Genomic DNA, 27819 nt, shown 5'->3' on the forward strand with positions numbered 1-27819 from the left:
AACATTAGGACTGCCTATGTGTCTGTTTTTTCACAGTTACAGCCATTTTAAAGATTTTAAGAAAAAAATAGGCTTTTTATACATTTTAAATAAAGTTTAGTAAACAGAGGATTAAAGTGTTAAGACATACATATGTTAACAGGCCTTTTTGTATACTGTATGTATTTTTTTGAAATAAAGACATTAAATATTAGAAACAGAACATGCATTTTTAGAAAAAAATGTTATGCATTTAGGTTGTTTAGAAATAAAGTCTAAAAATAACTATGTTTTTCTGAAATAAAGGTATTAAATATTAGTAACAGAACATGTGTTTTAGAGAAAATAAAGTGGGGCAGGTTTTAATACTGTGCAACACAAAGTGAGAGAGGCTGTAGAACAGCCAAGAAAAGTAAAAGCTTTTCAGCCTGTTACAGAAACAAAAAGAAAATAAACTCAGATAAACTGCAGAAAAATTTTAAACCAACAGGAAAGGAAGAAAGCCTGTGTCACTGACCAAGAGGCAGAGAGAGAAGAAAGGCACTTACCCTGGCAGCTGCCAACAGTCAGCCAGTAATTCCAGGACAGTCAGCCTTGGACAAGCCATGCCTCTTGGCTGAGCCAATCAGAAGCTATTCTTTAGACAAGTCATAGAATTTCATTTTCCTGAACCAATAATAAGGTCCCAAGAGGCATGGCTTTTGACAGCTGGTTTGCTTAGGTCTAGAGGTCTTTACTACTCACTCCTCACCTGAGCTCTGCTATTATAAATGATTTTGCAACACAGTGGGAAAGTGGTACTTTGCAAAAGCTAGTGGGGAACTGTGTATGCAGGAAGGAAGCAGGACAGTATGGTTAAGAGCTAACATGGGGGCTAGACAACCTGTCCCTGTGCACCTTCGTCTACCTATCAGTTATGCTCTCACAGAGAGAAGAACCCAACACTCAGAACATTGTTAAAAAAATCTTCCTCATCTCAGTCTGTGGGGCTAGTAAGGGAGGAGAATTTAGGGGGTAGTTCAATGTGTCCACAGAAAACCAATCTAAACCAAAATCAAAACTAAACACACCCAACAACACACTTTCCTTCCTGATGTAACCTCAGGCTTTATGGTAATAACAGGCTAGAGGAGGGATGGTGAGCTTTGTATGTGCCGCTCTCCCCTGTTATAGAGGAACAGTCAGAGAGGTATTTTAGTTCATTTTTCACACCCACACCTAAACCTGTGTTAGGCATTTCTAAATACAGATTTACGGGCCTAACTTTAGTTACCCAAGTTTGAAAACTGGCTGGAGGAAAAACTACACACACTCAGAACTAGGAGCTCACCTGAAATGCCAGAGGGCTGCAGCGCCGACAGCCACTGAGGCAGCAGGCTGCAGTTCAGTCACCCTTTGAAAAAGGTGGGTTTTGGCACTAGTGGTGGATTGGCACTTTACTTATAAACCTCTGGTGCTACTGATGTCACTTTGATCTCACTACTTTTCTATACCCCAATCCCCTTCCCTCATGTATACACAAGACAATACTCTTGAGGAATGTGGATCATATGGACATGTTAACAATCTGGCCGTCAAGCTATTTCTCTCAGTGTGGCTAATGAAGAACCTATTCCGACTTTTCCAAAGGAGAGTCACTAGAGCCCTGCAAATCTGCGGATATCCGTGGACCATGTTTGTGGATGATGGATTGGATGCGGATACAAATTTTGTATCCACGTAGGACTCTAGGGGTCAGGCCCAGCTAACTGCTATGCTATTTCATGCATGCAGCTCCTGTTACCTAGGTTCTTATTCAGCAGCATCTAAGGACCTAACAAAATGATGATGCATATACATAGTGTTCTCCTGTCACTGTCCCACTGTTCTCCAAGCTCTGTACCTTGGCGTGTGTGTGGGGGGCAGGAGTTGGGGTGGGTTGTTTTTGCTTGTGTCACTGTATTGTGCCTCTCTTGTGGAAGGCTGTTTGAAGAAGCCAGTTGTGTAACTGGCTGAGGTTCACAGACTTCCTGATTCCATTCAAATGAAGCCTCAGCGCTCCTGGACCACAGGGAAAGGTTCAGAAGTTGCCAGCTCTTCCATGCAATCAGCATGCCTCACACTGTGCCCACAAAGCAAGTGATGGGCTTTAATGGTTCTATAAAGCAATCTAACCATTGCTAGGGTACTAAGGAGAAATCATTCTTGCTCCATAGCAATAGGTGAAATGGAGTCTGTGTTGTCCACTCCGTTTTGGCTGACCCTCCAAAAGCTACAAACAAATCCCAGTTGCCCTACACTGATAGGATGGCTCTGGGGACAAGGGGATCCTGAGCTATCTTGCCTTAAACTCACAGATGTCGAACACTGCTCCAAAAGCCTAACTTATTTTTGAGAATTTGCAGTAACAGTAGCAGAAGAGATAAAACCCTATGAGAGGGACCCCCAGAGCCAGCCCCAGTATTGCATGGACACACCCCGTCACTTCCACCCTGCCCAGGACTGGTCTTCCCTTTGATTTTGGCAGTACCTTTTTAGTCCAAAGTTTACTGACATGGAGCATGTAGCCAAGTACTCTTACGTACTCTGAAACTGCCTGATCAAAACACCCCAAGATCAGGTTTTTCCCATCTCTGGGTGGCCAGTGGAGGTGGAAGAATAGTCACAAGAAAATATAAATGCCTGAAATGTGACATTTTGTATTTCACTGCGGATTCAAAATCCATCCCATTTCTTTATGAAACCCTGGGGATAAAATATTATCATAAACGCAAAAAAATTTCATTTCAAAAACTTGTGCTTTTTCATGATTTTTCAGCCAAATTACCATTTTCATGAATTCCAGATGCACTGAAAAACATGGGAGCAGCACGAAAAGAGGGCAAGCCGAAGAGTTCATCCCTCCGTTGGCCCTGCCTGGAATGAGAGCCTCCTGCCAGGCAACGAACCAGCCCTGGTTAGTGCCATCTGTTAACGTGACAATCCAGGTGGAGGGTTACTGGAATGTCAGTGAACCAGAACCAGGGCCTTTGGATTCAGCTTGAATTTCAGGCAAAAGATTGTGGGGTCTCTATTCACTGAGGCCTCCCCCTCCAGGGCTGCTGACTGCATCTCCACCAAGTAATAAAGAGTTAACATAATATTAAAGCAATGGTAAAACCAGAACCCTAAAGATTCTACAGAATGCAAATAAACCAGAGGGAACAGGGCTAAAAAGTCAAAAGCATAAACTTTTAAAATGATCTTTAAAAATGTGCAAAAAGGGAGCAGCAAAATCTAAATACTTACAGCTAAAGTGATTTTGCCTAAGATTTCTTCTGGAATAACATCATCTAATACACTATATACATATTTGTAAAACTTATCAAACGAGGTAGACATGAGCTCCATACAGATCCAACAGTCACCCTAAAAAAGAACAAACAGATGTCACGGTGAAATAATACATAAGAATCAACAGAATGCAGAGACCCTTTTGAACCTGGTCGGGACCATGAATAGGCAAACATTTATTATGCTCCAACAGCCTGGCCCATGAGGGGGGCTGAAGCCAGGCTGAAGAACCTCGGGTGCACATACTAACATGTACAGTGAAAGTAAAGACATTGGTTTGTGACAACCTTGCCCTACTAGAAGAAAGAGAAGACCACCGGGAGGAGAGGCATCTCATCCTCTCCTGTGTGCAAGATGCCAGGTCACTGGAAATGGAATTGGCAGCTAAAACCCAAGTCTGAGTCGCTTTCCGTCATTTCCATCATTTTATTTAAAAGATGTAAAGGCTACAAAACAAATTACACAGAACCCCGAACCCCAGATAAAATATTCAAACCCAGAACTGAAGCAAATCTCCATGAGAGATTAATATCCCCTCATTTCAAACAGTGCCCCTGCCCATGTGCAGTTCTGTTAATACTGAGAGATGGGTATCTTTAAAAGTGATTTGCAAATGGTTTCATATTTTATATTTGAATTCATTATATCCAGTACAGTGGTAAAGGCAGAATGTAACCTTAAATGTGTTACACAGCTGTGACCAGAAGCTTTGCCCAGTAATTCCTGCATCAAGCCCAAAACTTCTGGTTAGCTAGAGCAGATCTGTCTAGAGCATATCTTAAGGCATCCAATGTTAAAGCCTTTAAATGATGGAGAATCCACCACAACCCTCTGTATGCTATTCCAGTGGTTCAATGGGTCCAATGGTTAATTACCGTGACTTATAATTTTGTGCCTTTTTCCAGTCTAAATTTGTCTAGTTTCCAGCCACTGGATCTCATGCTGCCTTTGTCTGCTAGATTAAGGAGCTCTCCTCTACCAGAAATCTGCTTCTGAGAGTGGTTGTTATGATGTGGTGATGCAAGATAGTTAGGAAAGCTTCAAGATGTAACAGGGTGGTCCATGCCTTTAAGGACATGGGGGCCTAAGGCCAGCCAGCCCAGTTTGATTATTAAACTCAAATGGGAAGGGGTCAGGCAATGCCTATAAAGAGCTGAGTCAATTGAAGACAATGAGGACGACTGCCTTGTCCTGATGAATTTTCCCTAAGACCTGAGATGGGAGCAGTAAACGAGGAAGGCATAGTTCAGATGACTACAGAAGAAGTAGAGCATTAGCCTGTCAGTTATGTCTTAGGGCTCCTCTGGAGTACTATATATTGCATTTTCTGTTATTATGAGAAGAGGGATTGTATTTTTTGTTTGAAAATCTCATGAGAATGGCCACTGAAAAGGTGTGGTGACGGGAGTTTTAGAGGGGGAGGTAAATTTGATTGCATAGCCAGAATGGATGATGTTTAGTACCCATTTGTCCATTGTTACAGCACTCCAGATGTGGAAAAAGAGTACTATATGACTCCCAAAGGGCGTGTGGGAATCAGCATTTGGTGGTTTGCAGTTCTTGAGCTCTCGTCAAAAATATTGTTTAGATGGGGGCTGGGATTGGGGTGATAATGTTGCTTCAGACAATGTAGGAAATGGGACTTCTGAATCCTTTTCCTCTTACGGGGTAGCTCGTAAGGATGCTGGTGGTAAAATTGTTGAGCCTTGGTGTTAGGCTTGAATGCTTACCTGTGGAGTTGTTTGGGGAAGGGGTACATATTCCCAGGGAGCAGAGGGTGACCCTGAAGTCCTGTAGACTGTGTAAGGAATCATCTGTCTTTTGGTTAAAAAGGTGAGTTTCATCAAAGGGCAGGTCCTTCAGGATGTTCTGGACCTCTGTGGGAAACCCCATAGTGTGAAGCCATGATTCAAAGCACATCACAATGGCAACAGCCACTGCCTCAAAAATGTATCTGCTGCATCTACCACTAATGCTTCTAATGGATTTCCAAATGGAAGTGTCCCAGCTCCCAGAAAGAGAGATGCATATGTAAGCTCTTCTTGATGGAGAATTCTTGCTGGACTGTACTCCATTTTTCATTTTTGAAAGAGGAGGGAAGAATGCAGTGGGGGGAATCTATTCCTTTCCTTGCTGAGTTAAATCTTCTGCCTCAATAGCTGCCACCAGGTTGACTTGCCTGTCAGTTCAGTTATGAATTCTCATTCCAGGCCTGGGATGGATGCCTGTATTAGAAATAGGGCCTAGAGCTGTCCATTCCAATGTAGATGTGTGCTTGCCCTGAGCACTACTGCTGGAAAGTTTTTCTCTCAGTGGTATCTGTCAGGTTGGCTCTAGTGGTCCCTGGAGTCACGCGCTCATAGCACTGAGACGCAGCCCCCTCAGTTCCTTCTTGCTGGCTAACTCCAACAGAGGGGTAGAGGTGGGGGTTGGAATGTACATGTGCAACACATCTTGAAGAACAACATTTACGAAAGATCAGTAACTATTTTTTCTTCTTTGAGTGCTTGCTTGTGTCCATTCCAATGTAGGTAACTCCCAAGTAGTACTGCAGGTGCAGGGTTCGGAGTTCATTGACAAGCTGATTATAACACCACTCGGTCAAATCCAGCATCGTCTCTAGCCTGCGGAGTGATGGCATAGCGAGACACGCAAGTGTGAACTGACAACCATGTTGCTGCTCTACAAATGTCCTGTTTAGGAACTTGTGCCACAAATGCACACAAAGATGCTTGGGCCCTTGTGGAATGTGTTGTCAGGGCAGGAGCGGGGACCTTTGCCAGGTCGTAGCATGTGCAGATACAGGAACTGATCCATGATGAAATTCTCTGGGCTGAGTTTGGAAGACCTTTCATCCTGTCTGCAACCGCCACAAAAAGTTGAGTAATTTTCCAAAATGATTTAGTCCTTTCTATGTAGAAGGCTGGTGCATGTCTGACGCACAGTGAGTGAAGCCTCTGTTCCAGTCTGTTGGCATGTGGTTTCGGATAGAAGACTGGGAGGAAGATGACCTGGTTACTATGGAACTGTGAAACCATTTTTGGAAGGAAGGCTGGATGAGGATGCAGCTCGACCTTGTCCTGGAAGAATACCATGTACCGAGGTTCTGAAGTGAGGGCCTCAATCTCCGAGACCCTTCTGGCTGAAGTAATGGCCACTAGAAAGGCCACCTTCCAGGACAAGTAGAGCAGAGACCACATTGCCAGTGGCTCGAATGGGGGACCTGTGAGCTTCAACAATACCAGGTTGAAATCCCAGTGAAGGATTGGTTGTGATACCTGTCAAGTCCCTTGAGAAAACGACTACAGACAGTATTTGAGAACACGGAATGGCTGTTCACTCATAGGTGAAATGCTGAGATTGCGGCCAGGTGGACCCTAAGAGATGATGCGGATAGTCCCTGTTGTTTCAGGTATAGTAAGTAGTCTAGAATGAATGCTACTGATGATTACGTAGGTGGAACACCCCTGCTGTGTGTGAGGGTTATGGCAAGTGTGTGTGAATGCATTTGTGTGTGTGAGAGACAGAGAGGTGGAACAACCCTGCTGTGTGTGAGGGTTATGGTGTGTGTGTGTGTATGTGAGGTGGAACACTTCTGCTATGTGTGAAGGGCGGGGGGGGGGGAACACTGCTGCTGTGTGTGAGGAACGTGTGTGTGTGTAGGATATGGGGGGCGGGGGTTAGGAGGAACACCCCTGCTCTGTGAGAGAGATATGGCAGAGCTGGGTAAGGTTATGGGGAGACTGTTTCCTTCAATCTCTGGGAATGGTTGGCAGGATGGATGTGGTGGGGCAATTCTGGCTGATGTTACTCACCAGTTGTAAAATGTGCTATTTAAACTCAGTTCCACTGGTTTACTATCAATTCTATTGTAACTATCTTGGCTGGACGGGGTGATGGCAAAGGTAGATCCCAGGTCGACAGCATACTAGGCATGCTGTCTACATTTACTGACACTGTGGTCTGCAGGCGGACAGGCAGGAGCCTGGTGGGAGGATGATGCAGTAGGGGGCTCATGATATGGCGGAGCATGTATCTAAGTCTGTAGAGTGCTATTTTTCTATGTGGAAATTTTAATCAAAACATCATACTGATGCTGTGTGTTTTCATTTTGTGATGCCCCGAGAGCTGTGGAGAGGTGCCAGAGACATAAAACAATAAATCTGTAACTCAGCAGCAACTGGCAAGAAACATTCCTGTCCAGGGATTTTGTTCAAACCAATTTATCAGAATTATTGATAATTATTTGTTTTATAGTAGCTTTCAACCAAGATCGAGGCCCCATTGTGCTGGGGCTTGTACCACACACATAGTAATAGAGTCCCTACCCTTAAAGGGTTACAAGACAGACAGAGGTCAGGAGAAAGGAAGAATTAATTGGGGATTGGTCCTGCTTTGGGCAGGGGGTTGGACTAGATGACCTCCTGAGGTCCCTTCCAACCCTGATATTCTATGATTATTAGCCTGGTTGTATAGATGGGGAATTAAGGGACAGGGAAACGAGTGATGTGCCAGAGATCAGACAGGGAGTCTGGAAAGCCAGGAATTGAACCGGGGTCTTTCCAGTTGTAGTCCACTGTCTTACCCTACAAGGCCAACCTTTTGCTTTCAGAGATCAGTTATGAACTCCTACTCATCTGCACAGGCTACTCATGAGTTGCTACACTCCCGCCAGCGCAGGTATGCAGGGAGCGGGTAGGCAGTGGTGGAGCAAGGTTGGAGCTTTGTCTCCGCCTTCTCCCTCACCCCACCATATTACGTGAACTACCAGAGCCAGCGCAAAGGGAGAAATAATCTGCGTCAGCAAAGGGCTGGCATAGATCATTTCCACCTGGAGAAAGGGGGAGACAGGAACCAGACCGTGATGTTCACAGTCACAGTCCGATCCCTGCCATGCCGATTGTGTGGGCTGGACTGTGAAGTTACAATTCTGGCTTATCATTTGAGCTCTGGCTGCTGCGCTAGTTCCAGTTCCATCCCCTCAGTTTGTGCCCGCACAGAACGAAGGGACAGGTTTTCTGTGCACAGGAGTACAGAGCTGCATACACCCATGCAGTGAGCCTCTTTCCCCACTGTTTTTATTGCTCACTAAAGATTGGATTTGTTTCGTCCTTGTGGGTGCAGGGGATGGAGCAAAGAGACAATCCCTCCCTGCTACACTTTCTTTCTCCTGGTCTACACCTCCTGAAAACACGTTAACCTATATGGTGGTAAACACTCAGCATAGTCAGGACATGTAGCATTTAACATCTCGTTCCCATGTGGTGGATAGCACTAGGGCCTATGCTCAGGTTAACCCTAACCAGCGGAGACATTAAGTGGGGCAGTCCTCATCTACACCAAGTGCTAACTCCTGGTTACCCAACATGATGTTCTACATGATATAATCTCCCAGGGCAGACAAGCCCTGTGACAGGGCCAAAGGTAGTCCCAGGCCTTGGGCTCAGGGAAATGTAGGACTGACTCCCTTCTAGTGTCCCCAGGTGAAAATCGCTCCAGAAGAAGTGCCTTGGTTGAGAGGGTTTGGCATGTCCATAGTGCAGCATGCATGCCAAGCAGCTCTGGAAAGGATTGTGCCTCCTAAAGCATCACACCCCTTCTCCCCTGCTGCAGCGACTCCTGGGGCTTTGCAGCTCCAGCCGTCCCCAGCACAAGGCAGTGTGCAAAGCACACAACCTTTGAGAGTCTGTGTAGAGCACATCTATAAATCAGATGTGTGAAATGTGTCAGATATCTGAGTGCCACACAACTGTCCAGACAGTCAAACCAATGAAACTCCTCCAAATCCTTGATGTTATCATGGGAGAGCATGGCAGGAAAGCAGCAATAATCTTGACAGGGATCGTATAAATGAATGCCAAACTATATACATAGCAGCAATCAGAATCCAGAGTCTCTTCCCTTCTAGTAATGGGTCTGATTACAACTTGCGACTCAAAAATCCCACAGTAAATTAACTCCTTCCTCCTATAGTAAACTGAAGGCTGCTGCAAATTAAATTTTAAATTAAAATAAAACCTCTGGTATAAATGAAACAAACTCTGAGTGCCCACCTCTCTGAAGAGTGCTCCATAAAACTGAACAATATAGGGGCAGTCACTACTTCGCATCACTACATCCAAGTCCATTAGAAGCTGTTTCTGTTCCTTTTCATCCACCGTTGACCGAATTCTCTGAAAGAGTAAGGAATGGAAGAAGTTTTATCACTAATATGCTACTACTACATCATGCTCAGCCAGTCCACGAGAAACCTGCCAGAATCCCAGTCCCAGGGTGGGGCATGGGGTCTCAAACACATGAAAACAACATGCTTTAAAGAACTAGACCATGTTTTTAAATGAGAAAAAAAATTGCAATTAATATAAACCTAAAGCAAGTTAGTTCAGATTATGAAATCTGTGGCCAAATTTTACTTCAAATCTCAGTGTTATCAGGTGGAGCATCATTAAGCAGCAAAAGGCAATCAAAGATTTTCTTTACCCTCTTTAAAACCTACAGCAAAACAATATTCAGGGTTTTATGCTCAAAGCAACGTGCAGTGGTGAGTTAGCCACAGCTCCATTGATGCTGGGACCTGAACACTGCTTTGAAATGTAACCCTCAAAGATTATATTTAAATTTACTAAAGGAAGGAAATTAAGACGAAGGCACTCCCTACACTGTGCATCAATCACAGCATGCCTGCAGGTCTTTCAGACCAGTTGGTCATTTCATGCCATGATTTATACTGTACATACTAGGCAAGCTAAAAGACCAAACAACTATGCATTTCTTGCCTGGTAGTGGCCTCTATAGTTAAAGATACATAATGGTTTGCATTCTATTATAGCTTTCCAAAACTTGTGTTTCAGGATAAAGTTTTCCATGCTCAGTTTCTGACTGAAGACTTTTGTTTTTCAAAAGCTTCAGCAAAAACAGTTCAACTGTTTTCCAGCATGAGTCGGGGAAAGGGGAGGGATAGAGACAATTTTATCATTATAAACCAATTCTTGCCAAAACATGTAGAAAAAACTGTGGCACGAGGGCATCATCCTACCAACACTACCGAGCATAGTGCTCACAACTGAGTGTAGAACCATGGACGTCAGTGAGACAACTCATTAATAAGCGCTACAGACGGTTGTAGATTGTTTTCAGAGTCAGGCTCTTGTACTGCACTATTTGAGAAATAACGTATGATCATGTAATTGCATACTGTCTCGTAATGACACATACACAGGGGGTAGAGTAGCTGTTACACAATTGTTTTTACTTTTGACATTTCCTGATATTCCGAGTGCTTCACCATGCAGCCTTAATGTTCTAGTAACTTATGTTTTAGCCTAGAACAATAATTCCTTCCTTTCCCAACGGATCCTACGGTACTGTGGAAAACTGGTAAGCTACTTGCACAGCATACACAGGAATCACGTCACACACCCCTCCAATGCAGCCAAATGGGTGAAATACAACAACTGTAGGCACAGAGAGGGATGGCTCAGGGGATTAGTAATGAAGCTACAGACATTTTCATGTCTAGGTCACTGGTTCAAATCTATCTGACAGCAGTTCAGTGGTGTATGTGAAATGAGTTTGGTGAGTCTGTTCCATGACACGTCACGTAAGACACGACTACAATACACAGTACACTGACCCCCTGTAGGCTGCCCCTGCAGAGATGCCAAGGGCTGAAAGAACCTAACAGCTCCCTCAAGGTGGGAGGAGAGGCAGACTGTAGGGTGGTTGGGGTCTCAAGAAGCTTGCAGTACTGCTGCTTTTGCTTTGGTATGGTATGGACAGAGGACATTAGCAGCCAGGACCATCAGCCTAGCACCTCTTAAGAACACTGAATGTACTGAGCTCTTTGTCTGGGCAGCTCCCAGTTGAGACCGCTACTCATGTAGAACACTGCCACACCGCTGGTCGTCTCCATCTGGAACACTCTACAAAGCAGATGAACAGTGGGGGCTCAGAAATTAGCTTTTCTCCAGTTTGAGACCTTGGCATCTCCCTCGACTCAGAGGTCATCTCCTCTGCCCACATCTTCCTTCAACAATGCTGCCTCTACTCCACATTTGCTGAACCCTCATCCATAGCGCCCATCCCCTTTCAATACTAGAACACTTTTCTCGATGGGTCCCCAATTTCTCCTGGCTCCAGCACACACAGAATCCTGTGATCGGCCCTCCCACACCGAGAAAGAAGTTCAGCTGTGCAACCCCATCACTACAATAGCACTGACTTCCTTTCGTTTCAGGATCCAGCCTAAAATTACCCTTCTTGTTTTTAAGACCTTTCCTGGATTCTCCCCAGATACACACTGTTCTCTCTAGTCATCTAGTACTGGCCTCTCCCTCTTCCCCTGCACAATCTCATCAAGGCTCGTGCAACAGCTTCCTCCTCTACAGCTCCTGCCATCCCTATATCTCTCTGGCTCTCCACTGCACTTCAAACTTCAGTTCAAAACATCTCTTCTCTCCCTGCCTTTACCTCCTCTGCGTTATTTATCACCTACCATTGTAAAGCACTTGAGAATATAGTTTATATGGAAGACGCTATTATAACAATAAACTGAAATGAATGTCAAGAACAAGAAACCACCCTGCCCAGTCTTTTCCAAGTACATTCTAACCGGGAAGGGAGGAAGAGGAGACAGACAGCAGGCCCAGAGAAGAGAAAGAGTTTCAGTTATACTGGAGAACTCTTTCAAACAGACACAAGAATTACAAGAAAACCCAAGAAGACAGCATGATATCCTCAACTAATGCACCTTCATGGAGTGGAGAAGAAGACCTTATAGTGGAACTAGGAGGAGGTCCCATACAAAAGTTTCGCGATGTGACGGAGAGACTGCCGAGACTCATCAAGCCCTCGGATCGCTACCCCTTCCTGCTTCTCCACGTGGGCACCAATGATACTGCCAAGAATGACCTTGAGCGGATCACTGCGGACTATGTGGCTCTAGGAAGAAGGATAAAGGAGTTGGAGGTCCAAGTGGTGTTCTCGTCCATCCTCCCCGTGGAAGGAAAAGGCCTAGGTAGGGAGCGTCGAATCGTGGAAGTCAACGAATGGCTACGCAGGTGGTGTCGGAGAGAAGGCTTTGGATTCTTCGACCATGGGATGGTGTTCCAAGAAGGAGTGCTAGGCAGAGACGGGCTCCACTTAACGAAGAGAGGGAAGAGCATCTTCGCGAGCAGGCTGGCTAACCTAGTGAGGAGGGCTTTAAACTAGGTTCACCGGGGGAAGGAGACCAAAGTCCTGAGGTAAGTGGGAAAGCGGGATACCGGGAGGAAGCACAGGCAGGAATGTCTGTGAGGGGAGGGCTCCTGCCTCATACTGGGAATGAGGGGCGATCAACAGGTTATCTCAAGTGCTTATATACAAATGCACAAAGCCTTGGAAACAAGCAGGGAGAACTGGAGGTCCTGGTGATGTCAAGGAACTATGACGTGATTGGAATAACAGAGACTTGGTGGGATAACTCACATGACTGGAGTACTGTCATGGATGGTTATAAACTGTTCAGGAAGGACAGGCAGGGCAGAAAAGGTGGGGGAGTAGCACTGTATGTAAGGGAGCAGTATGACTGCTCAGAGCTCCGGTACGAAACTGCAGAAAAACCTGAGTGTCTCTGGATTAAGTTTAGAAGTGTGTGCAACAAGAGTGATGTAGTGGTGGGAGTCTGCTATAGACCACCGGACCAGGGGGATGAGGTAGATGAGGCTTTCTTCCGGCAGCTCACGGAAGCTACTGGATCGCATGCCCTGATTCTCATGGGTGACTTTAATTTTCCTGATATCTGCTGGGAGAGCAATACAGCGGTGCATAGACAATCCAGGAAGTTTTTGGAAAGCGTAGGGGACAATTTCCTGGCGCAAGTGCTCGAGGAGCCAACTAGGGGGGGTGCTTTTCTTGACCTGCTGCTCACAAACCGGGTAGAATTAGTGGGGGAAGCAAAAGTGGATGGGAATCTGGGAGGCAGTGACCATGAGTTGGTTGAGTTCAGGATCCTGACACAGGGAAGAAATGTAAGCAGCACGATACGGACCCTGGACTTCAGGAAAGCAGACTTCGACTCCCTCAGGGAACGGATGGCCAGGATCCCCTGGGGGACTAACTTGAAGGGGAAAGGAGTCCAGGAGAGCTGGCTGTATTTCAAGGAATCCCTGTTGAGGTTACAGGGACAAACCATCCCGATGAGTCGAAAGAATAGTAAATATGGCAGGCGACCAGCTTGGCTTAATGGTGAAATCTTAGCGGATCTTAAACATAAAAAAGAAGCTTACAAGAAGTGGAAGGTTGGACATATGACCAGGGAAGAGTATAAAAATATTGCTAGGGCATGTAGGAATGTTATCAGGAGGGCCAAATCGCACCTGGAGCTGCAGCTAGCCAGAGATGTCAAGAGTAACAAGAAGGGTTTCTTCAGGTATGTTGGCAACAAGAAGAAAGCCAAGGAATGTGTGGGCCCCTTACTGAATGAGGGAGGCAAACTAGTGACAGAGGATGTGGAAAAAGCTAATGTACTCAATGCTTTTTTTGCCTCTGTTTTCACTAACAAGGTCAGCTCCCAGACTGCTACGCTGGGCATCACAAAATGGGGAAGAGATGGCCAGCCCTCTGTGGAGATAGAGGTGGTTAGGGACTTTTTAGAAAAGCTGGACGTGCACAAGTCCATGGGGCCGGACGAGTTGCATCCGAGAGTGCTGAAGGAACTGGCGGCTGTGATTGCAGAGCCATTGGCCATTATCTTTGAAAACTCGTGGCGAACCGGGGAAGTCCCGGATGACTGGAAAAAGGCTAATGTAGTGCCAATCTTTAAAAAAGGGAAGAAGGAGGATCCTGGGAACTACAGGCCAGTCAGCCTCACTTCAGTCCCTGGAAAAATCATGGAGCAGGTCCTCAAAGAATCAATCCTGAAGCACTTGCATGAGAGGAAAGTGATCAGGAACAGCCAGCATGGATTCACCAAGGGAAGGTCATGCCTGACTAATCTAATCGCCTTCTATGATGAGATTACTGGTTCTGTGGATGAAGGGAAAGCAGTGGATGTATTGTTCCTTGACTTTAGCAAAGCTTTTGACACGGTCTCCCACAGTATTCTTGTCAGCAAGTTAAGGAAGTATGGGCTGGATGAATGCACTACAAGGTGGGTAGAAAGCTGGCTAGATTGTCGGGCTCAACGGGTAGTGATCAATGGCTCCATGTCTAGTTGGCAGCCGGTATCAAGTGGAGTGCCCCAAGGGTCGGTCCTGGGGCCGGTTTTGTTCAATATCTTCATAAATGATCTGGAGGATGGTGTGGATTGCACTCTCAGCAAATTTGCGGATGATACTAAACTGGGAGGAGTGGTAGATACGCTGGAGGGGAGGGATAGGATACAGAAGGACCTAGACAAATTGGAGGATTGGGCCAAAAGAAATCTGATGAGGTTCAATAAGGATAAGTGCAGGGTCCTGCACTTAGGACGGAAGAACCCAATGCACAGCTACAGACTAGGGACCGAATGGCTAGGCAGCAGTTCTGCGGAAAAGGACCTAGGGGTGACAGTGGACGAGAAGCTGGATATGAGTCAGCAGTGTGCCCTTGTTGCCAAGAAGGCCAATGGCATTTTGGGATGTATAAGTAGGGGCATAGCGAGCAGATCGAGGGACGTGATCGTTCCCCTCTATTCGACATTGGTGAGGCCTCATCTGGAGTACTGTGTCCAGTTTTGGGCCCCACACTTCAAGAAGGATGTGGATAAATTGGAGAGAGTCCAGCGAAGGGCAACAAAAATGATTAGGGGTCTGGAACATATGAGTTATGAGGAGAGGCTGAGGGAGCTGGGATTGTTTAGCCTGCAGAAGAGAAGAATGAGGGGGGATTTGATAGCTGTTTTCAACTACCTGAAAGGGGGTTCCAAAGAGGATGGCTCTAGACTGTTCTCAATGGTATCAGATGACAGAACGAGGAGTAATGGTCTCAAGCTGCAGTGGGGGAGGTTTAGATTGGATATTAGGAAAAACTTTTTCACTATGAGGGTGGTGAAACACTGGAATGCGTTACCTAGGGAGGTGGTAGAATCTCCTTCCTTAGAGGTTTTTAAGGTCAGGCTTGACAAAGCCCTGGCTGGGATGATTTAACTGGGAATTGGTCCTGCTTTGAGCAGGGGGTTGGACTAGATGACCTTCTGGGGTCCCTTCCAACCCTTATATTCTATGATTCTATGATTCTATGAAAAGTGCTGGAGACTGAAGATAGGTGATCCCAATAGGGGAAAAGCATATGTTGCATCCAGTACAACCGCAGGCTATGAGTGGGTCTGGCCATAAAGAGATGATATTGTTTAGCCAAAGTGCACCAGGGACATTCCACCACAGCTCAGTGACCATGATTAACTGGCTAAGGAGCAAACATTTAGCAATGTAACAAGAACAAAATAAACTGTTGGAATAAGCAGCAGAATCTTGAGTGATCAGCACACCTCCCCAACAGCATGTGAAGGCTGTACAAAAACGCTGCCAACTAACGTGCAGACCATGGGTGCAACATGCTGCAGCCACTCCCCTGGAGAAAACCCTCCAAAGCTCAAGAGTAATAGAGAGGAGAGCTAGGAACAAATAAATCTAACCCAAGCCTTGTGGATAGTAGGGAAGCGATAAGCCTGGTATATCTTGACTTTAGTGAGGGTTTTGATACTGTCTCACATGACCTTCTCATAGAGAAACTAGGGAAATTTAACCCAGATAGAGCTACGATAAAATGGATGCATAACTCGTTGGAAAACCATTCCCAGAGAGTAGTTATCAGTGGTTCGCAGTCAAGCTGGAAGGGCATAATGAGTGAGGTCCTGCAGGGATTGATCCTGGGTCTGGTTCTGTTCAATATCTTCATCAATGATTTAGATAATGGCATAGAGAGTACACTTATAAAGTTTGTGGACGATACCAAGCTGGAAGGGATTGCAAGTACTTTGGAGGATAGAATTAAAATTAAAAATGATCTGGAAACACTGGAGAAATGGTCTGAAGTAAATAGGATGAAATTCAATACGGACAAATGCAAAGTACTCCACTTACGAAAGAACAATCAGTTGTACACATACAAAATGGGAAATGACTGCCCAGGAAGGAGTAATGCTGAAAGGGATCTGGGGGTCATAGTGGATCACAAGATAAATATGAGCCAACAGTGTAACACTGTTGCAAAAAGAGTGAACATCATTCTGGGATGTATTAACAGGAGTGTTGTAAGCAAGACATGAGAAGTAATTCTTCTGCTCTACTCCACGCTGATTAGGCCTCAATTGGAGTATTGTGTCCAGTTGTGGGCGCCACATTTCAGGAACAATGTGAATAAATTGGAGAAAGTCCAAAAAAGAGCAACAAAAATAATGAAAGGTCTAGAAAACATGACCTATTAGGAGAGATTGAAAAACTGAGTTTGTTTAGTCTGGAGAAGAGAAGACTGAGGGGGCATACGATAAGAGTTTTCAAATACATAAAAGTTTGTTACAAGTCAGAGGGAGAAAAAATTGTTCTCGTTAACCTCTGAGGATAGGACAAGAAGCAATGCACTTAAAGTGCAGCAAGGGAGGTTTAGGCTGGACATTAGGAAAGATGTCAGGGTGGTTAAGCACTGGAACAAATTGCCACGGGAGGTTATGGAATCTTCGTCACTGGAGTTTTTTAAGAACAGGTTAGACAAAAACCAATCAGGATTGGTCTAGTTATTATTAGGGCTGTCAATTAATCATAGTTAACTCATTTGATTAACACAAAAAAATTAATCGCGATTCATCACAGTTTTAACAGCACTGTTAAACAATAGAATACCAATTGAAATTTATTAAATACTTTTGGATGTTTTTCTACATTTTCAAATATATTGATTTCAATTACAACACAGAATACAAATTTCAGAGTGGTAGCCATGTTAGTCTGTATCAGCAAAAACAATGAGAAATCCTTGTGGCACCTTAGAGACTAACAATTTTATTTGGGCATAAGCCTTCATGGGCTAAAGCCCACTTCATCAGATGCATGGAGCAGAAAATACAGTAGCAGATATATATACACAGTACATGAAAAGATGGGAGTTGCCTTACCAAGTGGGGGGTCAGTGCTAACGAGACAATTCAATTAACCGTAGAATACCAAAGGAGGAAAAATCACTTTTGTAGTGGTAATGAGGGTGGCCCATTTCAAAGAGTTGACAAGAAGGTGTGAGTAACAGTAGGGGGAAATTAGTATGGGGAAATTAGTTTTTGTAATGACCCATCCACTCCCAGTCTTTATTAAGGCCCAATTTAATGGTGTCCAGTTTGCAAATTAATTTCAGTTCTGCAGTTTCTCATTGGAGTCTGTTTTTGAAGTTTCTCACTGGAGTCTGTTTTTGAAGTTTTTTTTTACTCCAACGAGAAACTGCAGAACTGGAATTAATTTGCAAACTGGACACCATCAAATTAGGCCTGAATAAAGACTGAGACAATTGAATTGTCTCATTGTTTTTACAGAATACAAAGTGTACAGAGATCACTTTATATTATTATTTTTATTACAAATATTTGCACTGTAAAAATGATAAACAAAAGAAATAGTATTTTTCAATTCACCTCATTCCAGTATTGTAGTGAAATCTCTTTATCGTGCAAGTGCAACTTACAAATGTATATTTTTTTGTTACATAACTGCATTAAAAAGCAAAACAATGTAAAACTTTGGAGCCCACAAGTCCACTCAGTTCTATTGCTTGTTCAGCCAATCTCTAAGAGAAATAAGTTTGTTTACATTTACGGGAGATAATGCTGCCCGCTTCTTATTTATAATGTCACCTGAAAATGAGAACAGGAATTTGCATGGCATTTTTGTAGCTGGCATTGCAAGGTATTTACATGCCAGATATGCTAAACATTTGTATGCCCCTTCATGCTTTGGCCACCATTCCAGAGGACATGCTTGCACGCTGATGACGCCCGTTAAAAAATTAATGCATTAATTAAATTTATGACTGAACTCCATGGAGGAAAATTGTATGTTTCCTACTGTTTCACCTGCATTCTGCCATATATTTCATGTTATAGCAGTCTCAGATGATGACCCAGCACATGTGGTTCATTTTAAGAACACTTTCACTGCAGAGTTGACAAAACGCAAAGTAGGTACCAATGTGAGATTTCTAAAGATAGTTACAGCACTCGACCCAAGGTTTAAGAATCTGAAGTGCCTTCCAAAATCTGAGAGGGACGAAGTGTGGAGCATGCTGTCAGAAGTCTTAAAAGCGCAACACTCTGATGCGGAAACTACAGAATCCGAACCACAAAAAAGGAAAATCAACCTTCTGCTGGTGGCATCTGACTCAGATGATGAAAATGAGCAATGTCCTAACAGATAAAACACAAAATGGGGTACTAATTGATCTCTGTTACAGACCCCAAATCACACAAGGGAACAGGATGACTGGCTCCTGATGCACCTATCAATAATGGGTAAGAAAAAAGCTGAGAGGTTTTGAGTGACACATGCTGGATGTCTCATGCTGCCAATATTAAAACATTCTTAGAATTTCTAAATATAGATGACAGTTTCCTGACTCAAAAACTGTTGTATCCAACATGGGGGAATTCTATATTAGACCTCATCTTGACAGATAAAGAGGAACTGATCACAGAACTAAAAATTAATGATAATTTAGACACAAGACCTCATGATTTGAACACATTTATAATGTGCAATCAGAATAAAGTCCAGATGAGTGACATATACACTTGGTGCTTTAAAAAGCCAATTTCACAATGCTGAAAACAACTGTGAGCCAAATCAGCTGGGAGGAAAAATTTAATTAGAAAAATGTGAATGATGTCTGGGAATTGTTTAAGAACACCTTACTAAGTACCCAAAAGCCACAATTTTACAATTGAGGAAGAAGGCTCTTACTGCTTAAAAAAATAAAAAAATAATATGTAACAAATGGAATAATGGCGAAATGGATAATAACAACTATAAATCAGACGATAGGAACTGTAGAAAATTGATAAGGGAAGCAAGTGCAAATCTCTGGCCAGCAGAGTTAAGGACAATAAGAAGGCATTTTTAAAGTACATTAGAAAAAAAGAGAATCCTAACAATAGTATTGGTCCATTACTAGAATTATCATTAATAATGAAGAAAAAGTAGACGTGTTCAATAAATATTTCTGTTCTGTATTTGGGGAAAAAACAGATGATGTAGCCATATCACATGATAACACTCTTTCCATTCCACCAGTATCTCAGGAGGATGTTAAACAGCAGATACTAAAGTTAGACATTTTTAAATCAGCAGGTCCAGATAACTTTCATTCAAGAGTTTTAAAAGACCTGGATGAGGATCTTGCTGACAGTTAATGTTGATTTTAAATAAGTCTTGGAACACCAGAGAAGTTCCAGAAGTTCCAGAAGACTGAAAATGCAAGGTTGTGCCAATATTTTAAAAAGGAAGTATTTCTTTACACAATGTGAGAGGATGTTGTGAACACCAAAACTGTAACAGGGTTCAAATCAGAACTAGATAAATTAATGGCTATTAGCTAGGATGGGCAGGGATCGTGTCCCCAGCCTCTGTTTACCAGAAGCCAGGAATGGGCGACAGGGGATGGATCACTTGATGATTACCTGTTCTGTTCATTCCCTCTGGGGCACCTGGCATTGGTCACTGTCGGAAGACAGCATACTGGGCTAGATGGACCTTTGGTCTGACCCAGTATGGCCGTTCTTATGTGATAACATAGATAATTATAGGCCTGTCAATCTGACATTAATCCCAGACAAGATCATGGACCCGCTGATACAGGACTCGATTAATAAAGAATTAAAGAAGGGCAACATAATTAATGCCAGTCAATGGGTTTATGGAAAATAGATCCTGTCAAACTAACTTGATATAATTTTTTGATGAGATTACAAGTTTGGTTGATAAAGATAATAATGTTGATGTAATATTTGACTTGGTACCGCATGACATTTTGATTAAAAAACTAGAAAGATATAAAATTAACATGTCACACAATAAATGGATTTAAAGCTGGCTAACTGATAAGCCTCAAAATGTTGCTGTAAATGGGAAATAATAATCCAACAGGTATGTTTCTAGTGGGTTCCTGCAGGACTGGTTCTTGGCCCAATGCAATTTACCATTTTTTTTTATGAAATGAAAGAAAACTTAAAATCATCATGGATAAAATTTGCAGATGACACAAAAATTGGGGGTTCTGGTAAGTAATGAAAAGAGCAGGTCATCGATACAGAGCGATTTGGATCACTGGGTAAACTGGGCGAAAGCAAACAATATGTATTTTATTACAGCCAAATGTAAATACATACATCTAGGAACAAAGAGTGCAGGCCATACTTACCAGGATTGGGAACTCTATCCTGGAAAGCTCAGAGACTGAAAAAGGACTTGGGGGATCCTGGTGGATAATCAGCTAATACAATACTGTGGCCAAAAGGGCTAATGCAGTTCCTGAATGTAAAAACAGGGGAATCTCAAGTAGAAGTGAAGAGGTTATTTTATCTCTGTATTTGGCACTGGTATGTCTTCTGCTAGAATATTGTGTCCCGTTCCGGTGTCCACAATTCAAGGATGATGATAAACTGGGATTCAGAGAAGAGCCATGATTGATGAAAGGATTACACGCCTTACAGTGATTCAAAGAACTCAATCTTTTTAGTATAACAAAGAGAAGATTAAGGGATGACTTGATTACAGTTCATAAGTACCTACATAGGGAACAAATATTTAATAATGAGCTCTTCAATCTAGCACCAAAGGGTATAACATTAGCTAACGGCTGGACGAGGCGGTAGACAAATCAAGAGGGAGGCTTACAGATAGAGAGCTCACCTTCCTAACTACTTGCAACTCTAGGTACTTGTTTTGATGAGCTTCCTGGGACAACCACTGACCAGGAACTGAGTGGGGATAACAGAGCTCCCTTAGTGGTGCAGAAGATAATTGGTTTCCTGGTTCTAGAAAGCTCTCTTCTAAGAGGGAAACATGGAGAAGCCCAAGGTGCATGTTTTTGTTTGTTACGGTATTTCTCTTATTTTTGCTCTCCCCCCCCACCCCTTTCAGTTACCCGCTGCCCCCAGCTCTGCCCCAGGCTCTTGGAGAGACATGGGAATACATTTATATTTTTTATTTACTTTTAAACATACACATGCAGAGGATCATAAGGGGAAGAGAGGGAAGCAGAGCTGGGCATGAGCACTCATGCTGAAGTCCTTTGCTCATGCAGTAATGCTGTGTGAGGTTTAAAGCCTTGCTGAAGTGTTTTTACACCTGTGCAACAAAATGGTGCACCATCCTCCCTTAATGCTGACATTTTAATGTAGGATCACAGCCTTTTGGATTGTCCATTGAAGCTGGCAGGCTGATGGTGTGAGCAACTAGCTTCAGCAGTAATACTTAGATGAAAGCTGCTGCTAGGCTCAATAAAATGGTTGGCTAAACCATTATAGCATGTATGAAAGGAAACTAAAAAAAGAAAACTTAATAGTACATCTGCCTGCAGATACCAGCTACTTTGGTGGGGACTGGCACATGCAGGCTGGCAGGACGGGCTAGGCTGCTCTGCTGCTTTGGTAAGAAAAGCAGTATTCTAGCAGAAGTTTGGCTACCTAAGGAAGGCCAAACAGAAAACAGGAGCTCTGCTGACACTGATGGGCTAGCAGTATGGGCTAGACCACTTTGCTGCATCCCGCGATAAAGAAGACACAGAGAAAGCAGTGGTAAAATGGAAGACTGAGGTAGGTTAAACTTGAGACAGCTAGGGGAACAGTGGGCTTATGGACACCAGGAGGCTAGTAGTATGGGCTGCACCACTCTGCTGACTCTCTGAAGAAAAGCCAGTGGAAGAAGTGGAAAATGAAAGGCAAGGCCTTGCTGCACAAATGACCTATCTGAGGGAGCTGACAGAACAGGCTCAGTGCCCAGAACCCCATGCTGCCCAAATGTACGAGAACAGGGAGTAAATATGGGGAAGCTGAGCCACTGGACTAGGGGAACTCGGTTTGTTTGTTCATTTTTTAAAATGTGGTTTGTTTCTAGCCTGTAGGAGTCAGACCTGGCCTGGAGGTCAGCGAGATCCACTGAGGAGACGGGGGTTCAAGATAGCAACCACAATCAGAAATGGCTATGGCCCTTTCTGGAACAAGTGGAGCAAAAATACCTGGTTACCATGTCAGCCTGAAAGGGATGGGGGGACTGGGTCCTGCACCATGGATTTTTCCTGCCGCTCTAACTTCCAGCCTCTCACAGACTTTAAGGTCAGAAGGGACCACCATGATCATCTAGTCTGACCCCCTGCACATTGCAGGCCACTCACCCACTCCTGTAATAGATGACTCAACTTTGGTAGAGTTACTGAAGTCCTCAAATCATGGTTTAAAGACTTAAAGTCACAGAGAATCCACCATTTACAGACACATTCCTGGGAACTTTATTTCACCCCAGTCAGAACAGAAGACAACAGTCACGGGTCTCTGACTTGTCACTTCCAAAACGTCACGTTCTGCTGCTGAATGACCAGCCCGCACAGCTGAAAGCTTGTCTGCTACATCACTGCTGTTGGAGTCGATGCTTCATCTTGGCCTGAAGCACCAAGCAGCTATGAACAACCAGCTTGAAGAGTCTGCAAAGCCAGCTCCTCCTGCTGAATTTCACTCCCTGCTGCCTGCCACCCTGCTGTAAAGTGGAGCAGATGGCACACTAATGTGTGGCTGGGCACGTGCAGGAGTTCTTTGATCTTAGCTGGGCCTGCTGCCCTGCCATGTTTTCTCTTTAAATACCAGTTTCCTGTTCTCAAAAATCCTCTTCCTGCCAAGGGGGGCACAAGGCAGAGGGAGAAAAACCAAAATAGTGAGGAAAGCTCCTGCCTGCAGACAGAAAGTGGAGAGGATTAGAAAACCACATCAACTGCTTCTTCAAGCAGAGGCAAGACACTGGGAGTTGGAACAGAGTCAGTTGCTGGTGTCACACTGTAAGCTAGAGAGAGAGGAGCCTCTCTCTGTGCGAGGAAGGAGAGGAGGAATAACCCAGTGGTGACCCATCACAGAGCACCAGGAACCCATGAGGGACAATAGGGTCCAGCTGGTCTAAAGAGGCTGCCCTACCTCCTGGACTGCCCAAAGAGCAACAGTCACAAAAATCAGAGAAAGCCATGACCAGTACACGCTCCAGCAGCTAGCTCAGGATCGGCTTTGTGGGGAAAGCTAATCCTAAACAACTTCAACATCAAGACTACTTGCCTTGAGGAATGTGGCACAGCCCACCCGCTGAGTCCAATGGTAAGGAGTGCCTCACAGTGCTCTCCAGTGGCTCCTTCCATCTCCCACTCACTGGGCTTGGTGAGGCTGGGAGTGCTGAAGCAGCAGCAGCAAGCTCTGTCCCTGAGTCAGGAAAGGTGCCAGGCATCATTCTGCTATGCCCATCCCAACAACTCCAAAAGGCATAACTGACCTCCTGTCTGCTGGAAGGAGGGTGCCATGTTGCTGGGGGAAGTAAGAGGAAAGAGGAGTGATGCTGGAGACTCCAAGAACTTTTTAGTTGTTCCCAGGGACAGCACATATACAAATCTCGGGCAACTGGGTCGTATCCATCTCTCTATCATATAGAATGGCTGCTAGCAAGAGGGTTGCAACACATCCCCAAACTGGCTCCAACAAGTACATGAACCCACTGGGAATTAACATGTCTAGACCCACTTAGACTGTGTTTGGAGAGAGAGACCATTAAAGAAAGTAACACGTACTTCTAGATAGTTTGGGTTCAGAGCACACTTCTACTCTTCCAGTGAAGCCAGGGGAGCATGTGTCACTATTTTGTACCTGTAACTAGATTTAGGAGGCGGATATCATTAACTGGTATGCAGCACAAGCAAAGAAGAGAGAATTCATCACTTCCAGAGTGAAAAAACATCCACTGCCCATCTCACCGCAAACTGGACCTTCAGGTGACTAATCAAAAATCCCCAACAACGTGCAGTGTTAAAGCAAAGACAAAGATTATTTTATGTTACACAAGAACTAGGAAAACAATATTTAAAAAACAAAAAAGCATGAGTTTGGTGCTGGTGTAAAGTACCAAATGGACAGCCCTGGAGGCTTAGACCTTCTGTGTTTCCAGGACTGGGTCAGCACAGGAGGCACTCCATGCTTTCACATCATGGTGAGACTGAGAGAGCAGTATGTTCTCTAAAAACATGCCCACTCATTTCCTGCCCTCTCTGGTGAGGCTGTCAATTGCTGTAGCATGGATACATGTCCAGTTGGAACCAGTCTTTAGTCACTAACTCATTTCACAAAGGACACTAAGCTGCCATTGGATGTTAACTTGTGCTTACTACCAACCTAAGCTGGATTTGAACCAGTGATCAGCAGGTGAAAGGCCTCATATCCCATTACCAGTCTCCAGAGCCATCCAACCCCCCACTGCAGTTGCTTCCTAAGAGGCACAGTCAGTTTTTTAAAGTGCACAAGCAAGGTATAAGACCTTCACAATCCACTTGACAGATATGCCCATTACACACTGTGTTTTCAGCACAAGTACCCTTTATACTGGAGATAAACACAACAGAACAGTAGACAGTGACAGACGGATGAATATTAATTCTCCATCACGTTCCATCCTTAATGAACTGAAGTACAAACACAATTATGGGCATCACCTACTTTAACTGCCATAATTTGCCCACTTGGTTTGTGGACCATTTTGTTGACAGAACCATAAGCTCCTCGTCCAATTTCTCCAAGGTCTTTCAAGTCCTCTGCAGTAAAATCCCAATGCTGTTCAGGGGAAATCTTCAATTTTCCTGATGATTCAATGCTGTGTGTTCTCAGTCTCTCTCTGTCAAAAATATTGGGAAGCAATTTTTCCATATTTTAAATAGTTTGTAACTTTCTCTTTTCAGCAGCACTTGATTAAACATTGAAAGAGAGGGTTGCACATAGGCTACAGCAACAATGTGATTCCAGGGAGGATTCTATTTGGGGATGCAGGGCTGAGGGAGAATGTTAAATCAACAAAGAAATACATTTGGTCACAGCTTTTATTAGCTATATGTCTTAACTGCAGCATAAGACTTAATATGTGTCTCAGATTAGATTCATTCTAATTACTCTCATTTACATGGCTATTTTCTATTGTGCATAAAAATACATCAGGCTTGTAGCAGGACTTGGTATAGCATGCAGAACCAAGATTCTTTAGAGCACTCCTAGTCTCATGTATACAAAGCTATGCGTGTCACCTCCCCTGCAGAAATGCACTTGCTGGTGACTACCTGTCTTACTTGTATTGCTCATGTTGAACAGAAATCAAACTAAATCTCCAGTTTGTATTAGCAGGTTTATGAAGAGCTTGTTGATCTTAATGGAAAACTGTAACTTATTTCAAATAGTGCATAATCACTTCATCTAATTGAAAAAAGGCAATGAAGAGCCATTTTTAATATAAAATATAATGCAAATTGACTATTACTCAAGAAACCAGAAGCTGCCAGACCAAATGTTTCTTGACAAAGTGCCCGAGCCCAGAGTCCTCGGGCACAGAGAGCTCCCATAGCCCCCAATATGAATTTGTCTGTTTAAGGAATGCAGGATGATGCCCATAGTTTGTGACAGAAGCTACAGAATTCCACAGTTGTTTTAAGGTGATTCCTATTACCTGTTGCAAATTTTGTTCTTAACATTGATTTAATAGAAAATGTATGTGTATTTTCTACACTTTATTCCTAGTAGATAATAGTGTTTACCTTAAAACAACTGCAAAAGTCTCCAGTGTTTCTCATGAGTTCATCTTCTGATTAGCACTTCCCTAGTCATAAGCTATCCCAGGAGACCGGGTTTCCTGCTTTAAAGTCACATTAATCAAAAGGTCGCTCACACCAGAACCCTCCAGTGTTATGGAGGCATTACATCAGATAGGCATTTGTGAAAGCCAAGTTTCTCAAGTTAACCAGCCAAAGGAATAAACATACTGCAGTGTATTCCATGCTGATAAATACAATAGAACATCTATCAGCCAGCAGCTGTACATGACACATGCTTTGATATTACTATGGGCCCACTCCTGAACTCCTTGGGTATGTCTCCATAGCTTTTGGGAGCAGGTGTTGCAGCCCAGGTTGACAGACTTATGTTAGCGGGCTCACGCTAGAGTGCAAAAAATAGCAAAATGAACGTTCCAACTTGGGTTGGCACTTGGGCTCTGAAGCCTAGGGACAGAGGTTGGCTTCAGAGCCTGAACTCCAGGCCAAGTCTGAATGTCAAAGCCAAGTCTACACAGCTATTTTAAGCATGCTGGCCCGAGCCCCTTAGTGCAAGTGTCTGTTGATCCAGGCTGAGAGCCATGCTCCCAGCAGTTGTGTAGGCCTACCCCTTCGGGCTTCATGGGAAGTTTGGTCTTTGTGGGCAGCAAGGTCAGGCCCAAAGTACGCATTTACTGGAACAACTAAGGCTTAAATGACCTCATCTGCTGTGTTCTAGCTTCTTTATGAAACGTTGGTAGTGCACTTCTTGGTCCTTGAACATCTGCATTCCATGGACCCAATGGAAGAAGAATCTCACTGAACAGCTTCTTTCAGGAACATTATTTTTCTCTCAGCAACTTTTTGTGATGCTGCTGCTCCCCTTCCCCTGTTATAGCTTTCCTATTCTGACTCCCCCACTTTGCTACTTCCCACCTAAACCCTCTGAAACCCCTGCAGTTAAACACAATTCAAGGGTGGTCATGCTGGTGATGGCACAAACATTAAGAATACAAAAATCCGCAGAGACCTCATCTATTCTTGGCCTTCCTTGATTTCTGTATGTTAAATTCCTCAAATTAAAACACTATAATAACTTGGATTCTGAATGGAATGTACTTAACAAAAAGCAAGGAATGAAAAAAGGAAACAGAAGACAAGAGCAGGTGAAAACAATTCAAAGAAACTAACAGAAGAACAGTACAGAAGAAACCTCACCTCAGACTTTGCCACCTGCCTCTGCTGAACATAAAGAAAATTTACCTTGGGACCTCGGTGATGAGAGTTACAGCCTTCCTTGCTGCTAGCACATTTTGATTTGACAGTAATCTGAAAATGGTTCTGTGTTTGCTGGAAGAAGCTAGCAGGTGTGAACTGTTGTTTTGAAAGGTGCTAGAAGATGGCCCCTCCTGCTCATGTCTTCCCAGCCAGAGCAGCAGCAGGAAGGACTGGAAGGCAGACGTGCACAGTGGTGACACCAAATCCCTGCTGATGGACCACTGCTGCTGCAGAGTCTGGAAATTTTCTGATGGAATTTTTTCCACTGGAAAATGCCCATTCGTTGAAAGCAAAACATTTAGCAGAAACGTGTTAATTGTGCCAAAATTTTGCTTCCAGGGGAAGGTCAATAAGGTCAAAATGTTCCATTTCGACATTTTCACAACAGAACATTTCCATTTTTTGTTTGGAAATCACTTTTTATTTTTAAATTTATTTTACATTATTAAAAAATTTAGATGTGGGCATTGGAATGAAACATTTCGATTTTTTAAACAACAAATG

At 43.8% G+C, this 27819-nt stretch overlaps 1 protein-coding gene across 14 annotated transcripts in view; it reads right to left on the reverse strand.

Moving 5' to 3' along the window:
- MAP2K4 (mitogen-activated protein kinase kinase 4) overlaps positions 1-27819 on the reverse strand; it is a 194180-nt gene that overhangs the window by 41445 nt on the left and 124916 nt on the right. For all 14 annotated transcript variants that reach the window (XM_048817305.2, XM_048817290.2, XM_048817286.2 and 11 more), the window contains 3 exons: positions 24962-25136; positions 9345-9464; positions 3247-3366 (listed from right to left, as the gene is read on the reverse strand). In XM_048817305.2, the coding sequence (XP_048673262.1) occupies positions 3247-3366; positions 9345-9464; positions 24962-25136 (415 nt within the window). The remainder of the gene's footprint in view (positions 1-3246; positions 3367-9344; positions 9465-24961; positions 25137-27819) is intronic.

This window comes from Caretta caretta, chromosome 14, assembly GCF_965140235.1.
Source record: "Caretta caretta isolate rCarCar2 chromosome 14, rCarCar1.hap1, whole genome shotgun sequence".
In the NCBI taxonomy this organism is placed as follows: domain Eukaryota; kingdom Metazoa; phylum Chordata; order Testudines; family Cheloniidae; genus Caretta; species Caretta caretta.